The sequence below is a fragment of the Anopheles bellator genome, unplaced genomic scaffold (genome assembly GCF_943735745.2).
Source record: "Anopheles bellator unplaced genomic scaffold, idAnoBellAS_SP24_06.2 scaffold00600_ctg1, whole genome shotgun sequence".
Classification (NCBI taxonomy): domain Eukaryota; kingdom Metazoa; phylum Arthropoda; class Insecta; order Diptera; family Culicidae; genus Anopheles; species Anopheles bellator.
The window spans coordinates 523-5,385 of NW_026684725.1; the positions used below are offsets into that span (position 1 = coordinate 523).

At 43.6% G+C, this 4,863-nt stretch overlaps 1 protein-coding gene across 1 annotated transcript; it reads left to right on the forward strand.

Moving 5' to 3' along the window:
- The first annotated feature begins 1,439 nt into the window (after positions 1–1,439).
- On the forward strand, positions 1,440–2,217 carry LOC131214334 (uncharacterized). Its single transcript, XM_058208716.1, has 3 exons — positions 1,440–1,514; positions 1,586–1,793; positions 1,868–2,217. The coding sequence occupies exons 1-3, from the start codon at positions 1,470–1,472 to the stop codon at positions 1,957–1,959; spliced, it is 345 nt and encodes a 114-aa protein (XP_058064699.1). The 5' UTR covers positions 1,440–1,469; the 3' UTR covers positions 1,960–2,217.
- Positions 2,218–4,863: the final 2,646 nt, after the last annotated feature.

Consider the following 4,863-nt stretch of genomic DNA (forward strand, 5'->3'; position numbering starts at 1 on the left):
TGGCCGTTTTCGATCATCGACGCAGATCTAGAAAATCTGATCAAACGAGCATTAATATCTGTCCAATTTCCATACAATTGTGCGTGTAAGATGGTGGATAGACATGTGTGCGTGTGTGCAATGTTTATTTTATTAGTTTATTTTAAAGTTTATTTAAAAAAACGTTTTATTTTACATTTCATACAGTTTTTTCTTGGCTTTTTTCTATTTTTCGCTTTTTAACCGAAACGAACAATGCCAAGGCAAACCAACACAGTATTTCTTCCATTGCTGTTTCTGTAATACTGAGATCTGCGTTTGCACATACTGAGATCTGCGTGTGGACGCTCCACAGATCGCTACGACAAATAGGTACGACACATCGCTACGACACATCGTAACGTGTGGACCGGCCTTAAGCCCGGTCCAGACGCTACGATAATCGCTGCGATAATCGTTGCTCGGACACTTCGTAGCGATGCATCGTAGCGTGTGGACGCGAATTGCACCAATTTATGTCGTTTTTGAATAATCGACGCAGATCTACAAAATCTGAGCAAAGGAGCATCAATTTCCATACAAGTGTGCACGTGCTGATGGTGGATAGACATGTGTGGGTGTGTTGATGGCGGTTTGACAGGTTGATGATTTGTTTTGCTCGCTTGTTTATGTTTTGGAAGACCTTCGTCAACGTTCGCGCGAGTGTTTAATTGAATTTATAACACTTTAAGAAAGTCTGCCGTGTCTTTTGCAAGTAAAAATTAAAAACTATTGTGATTGCAATAAAGAGGCGGAGGCATACGATGCTATACGATGCTTTGCTTTAATTACAAAAGATAAGGAAATCGACCCAACCTGCACTAGGAAAATCGTGGTGAAAAAAATAAATAATTTAAGGACAGTGTACCGCAAAGAATCGGAGAAAGTGAGAAAATCGGCAACATCAAGGTCTGCAGTAGAAAAATTCTTGCAGTAGAAAACTCTAAGTCCGTATAGCTCCTTCGAGTAGCTGTAAATCGTAAAAAGGTCGTTAGCCTCTCATGGGGAGAAATCCTCATATAGTTCCTCCAATCGTTTGGTTCGTCTTCCAATTCACGCCAAAGTTTAACGTAAGAATAATGGCTTCGCTTTAAAAGCCATTTCCTCGACCACTGTAACATCTTTGCACGTTCTATTTTTGGCTTTTTAACCGAAGAGCACAATGCTAAGGCAAACCAACACAGTGTTTCTTTCATGGTTGTTTCCATAATACTGACATCTACCGTTCCAAGTCGTTATGAAAAATCGTAGCGTGTGGTTGCTCCAGAGATCGCTACGATGAATAGCAACGATACATCGTAGCGATGCATCGTAACGTGTGGACCGGGCTTTAAAGGTTTATCGATCATTTGTGTTTGCTGACAAACATTATACGCAGTAGACGACGACACGGCAGGTTAGTTTAGTTCGTTTCGCTTAGTTCGTTGGTCGCTTGCTGTTCAGTTTGGAGAATGTTCAGTGAAATGTACCGTACATACTACAGGTTGTGTCAGTTGGTAACGTGTCCCGTAGGATTCCCCGCAATATCGACGATTAACCGGACTGAAGTTGTTTTATCTTAGGACAGTTCGCGCAGGAAACAAGATCCTTCGCATACATTGGAACAAATCTGCCAGTGATCACCCCTCGGCTTGAGTGGATTATGTCGGTATTCGAAACAACGGACCTGGTAGACATTGTCAAAGTGCTGGATGACTTGGAATTGAGGGCAATTGGGGCAGCAACTGCCAGGGAACGATTGGTAATCATAGAATGCTACGCAATATCTTTCACGAGTATGATTAGTAACCGCAATGTTGTCTTACCATTCGAACATTGTCTTATCATTCCAACATTTACCCTTTTGTAGACATCGAACCGACAATGAAACGCGGAACAAATTCTTTGAATGGAGGAAAATCGAAACCAACGTCCGCCAGTGCACAAAAAATCGAAGGTTAAGGAAAACGTCGTGAATCGGTATTTTCGAGTCTCATCGAATACGTCAACGCTGGCGGTATGAAACTGGACAGTGGGAAACTGGCCGAAAAACGCGAATTCGACAAGCTGAGTGTACCGACGGAGCGCAAACCGCTTCTGATGTAACGGAAAACACAAGCGCAGTAACAAGGACGAAACATTTATCATGAAGACATGAAATCAAAAAGATCGCGACACTGATCGAGGGACATATCAAAGTCAAGAAGTAATTGTTATATGTGCGATATAGAGAAAACAATTGGTCATTATGCCCAGTGAAGGATGACCGCGCATCAACTCTGAGTTCAAGGTTAGGTCGTCGTCTCAAACATCGGACAGGAGCACAAACATTTAGACGAGACAGGAGTGTTGGCGAGTCAATACGTGAAGTCAAAATCCTAAGTGCGAACTCAGCCTGTGTCAACATTGTTCGAGTGATCGTAGCCCAAGTAGAAGGTAGTCGGTCGGTCGAAGGTAGAAGGCTAAGTCTAAGAACGGCTATCCTCGTGAACTTGCGTTGTATAGTCTCAATTCGATCAATCCAGCATTGATAATGTTGATGCTATGCTAATATATAACACAAGTGTACTCGAAGATCGGACGAACATGACAACAATACATAGCTTTAAGACAAATAACGTCACGGAACTCTGAACTCATACTGTAATGGGCGGGTGTAGAGAGCGCCTGCCCGCGTGACCTTGCCGTGCGAAGCTCGGCGGTCACAGGTGATCTCGCGTGTCACCTTTTTTGGTGAACTATCTTCCCGGTTGGAGCTACGCTCCGTGACCCGACCGTAGGCCCGTTTCTCAGATCGTCAGGTGTTAGATATCAAGACAAGTAGTACCTGACAGTGGAGGGCTGGACCGTTCGGACGTGCACGGCTCGCGGCGGACCAACTTCTCGTGACACCAGACCGTCAGGATAGATCACCTATTACCTGACAGTGGGAGGCGCGGGGAGATATGTTCCCTCCTTGGAACGGTTCCGTCAGTGTTCGCGGCGCTAGCCACGATTTCGGAAAGAATACAATTTTGGATCTTCGCTCTTCTTAATGCGGATCAAAATCCTGTATTTCTCCTGTATCCCGGTTTCCTCTGTCCTCCTCGATAGTCCAAACGGAAAAGACCCGTTTCTCTTCTCTGCTGGCGCTTGTCACCTCACCGCTGCTTATCTCGTGTTTTCGATTCTGGATCCGATACTTCAGGCTATCTCCGTTTTGGACGTCGGATCCAGTTCTCTGGCTCTAGCTGTTCGCAACAGTCAGAGTGATGCCAACCCGGAGGGAAAGAAGTCAGTCTCCGAAGGGAACCGAACAAGGTATCAAAAATCTCTTTCTCAGGGCAAAGAGGACCCGACTCAGGCGTTTGACTTCCAAATTAAGAGTGATTTTATTCGCGACTTTTCGTGCCTTATATACCTTAATTCTAGAGCCCCGCGCCAGCCCGAAACCCCGAAAGTGCTGACGCTACGCGCGTCGCGATCGATCGCGCGCGCCGGCCGTTCAGCTAGAACCGCTGATGACGCTTTTCCTGCGGTCGTTCGCCTGCCGTACCGCGTCTGCTAACGTCGCGGTGCTTGCTGGCACTTGCCGCTATCACGGAAGTGCCAGAAGCTAGAACTACTGCTGACGCTTCTCTTTCGTTCATTCGCCTGTCCTACGGCGGTTTCGAGCTGGCTTGCGGCGTTCGTAACACATACGAATAACACACCCTAACATTGTATAAGCACGCTTGATTATATCCTCGAAGTGCAAGTTAAGCTTCAACTTCGCGTCCCGTGTTACACCCAAGTCACGGATAACATCTATACGCGCAACAACAGATAAGCCAGTGCGATAGGGAAACAGAACTGGAAATACTAATAATAATGTAGTACATGTAAGGTAGCAATAACATTGAAAACATGGCGATTGTGCGTTCGTTCGGGTAACGAAATAATTTGTATGTGATAAAACTGAACTGACTGAACTTGATGTAAATTGCCGCCTAGAGGGCGCGAGTGGTGTTGCCACAAGCGTTACCGACTACTCTATCAGCGGGGATTCTTCTATCTATCTTCTTATCTATATACACTGCTGGCCAATAAAATAGGTTAAAGTATTTACGCTGCGTTATTTGATCATTTTTGAAAACCTATTGCATTCACAGATATTACAACGGTCGCACAAAATAGTAGTACTCAAAATAAAACTAAAATAGTCTAACAAAAGTGAAAAATTCTGGGAATTCGCTTATTACAATAGAAAGCATTTAAAAGTACCTGGCCAATAAAATAGGTAAATCTGCGTATAGGGCAAATTTTAAAGAATTTACACGGTTTACACTTTTCCTATTGTCAAAAATCAATATTACGCCTCGACCACACTATGAGTTTTCTCTACAGGTTTTTTGATATACTAGCGTCCACACTAGAAGCTTTTGCGCGAAAAATTCCGTGAGCTCCAGTGAGTGAAATGACAGTTCGTTTGTTTATGCCTTGATTTTTCAGTTTCCTTTCCTTCTCCTTCTATGGCCATTTTTGCCAAAATTTGATCCGCTGTCGAAAAACTAGCCATATTTTTGGAAAGCAATAAAAATTTGCCGCAATTTGACGTAAACTGTCAAATTGAAAAAAATACCCCCGAAACGAGAAAATATCCCGTAAACATAAGGCGCTCAAAAGCAACTCAAAGTAACTCACGGAACTCTAGCAAAAGATTCATAGTTTCTTGGCCTGCCATACATTTTTTCTAAGTTTCTCATACTGTGGCCCCCGGGTAAAAGTATTCAGAAATAATTTGTACGGCATTTTTTTTTTGTTTTTTTTTTTTTTAGAAACTAGTCGGAATACTAATGTAAGTTATGTTTCTTTCGATGTGAAACGCTGATCGAAACGCACGGTTCG

Excerpts from the sequence above, each read along its gene's own strand:
- LOC131214334 (XM_058208716.1), top strand. The coding sequence starts at position 1,470 with ATGTTCAGTGAAATGTACCGTACATACTACAGGTTGTGTCAGTTG. Across the intron at positions 1,515-1,585 it reads ACTACAGGTTGTGTCAGTTG|TTCGCGCAGGAAACAAGATC; the intron begins GTAACGTGTCCC and ends ATCTTAGGACAG. Across the intron at positions 1,794-1,867 it reads CTACGCAATATCTTTCACGA|ACATCGAACCGACAATGAAA; the intron begins GTATGATTAGTA and ends ACCCTTTTGTAG.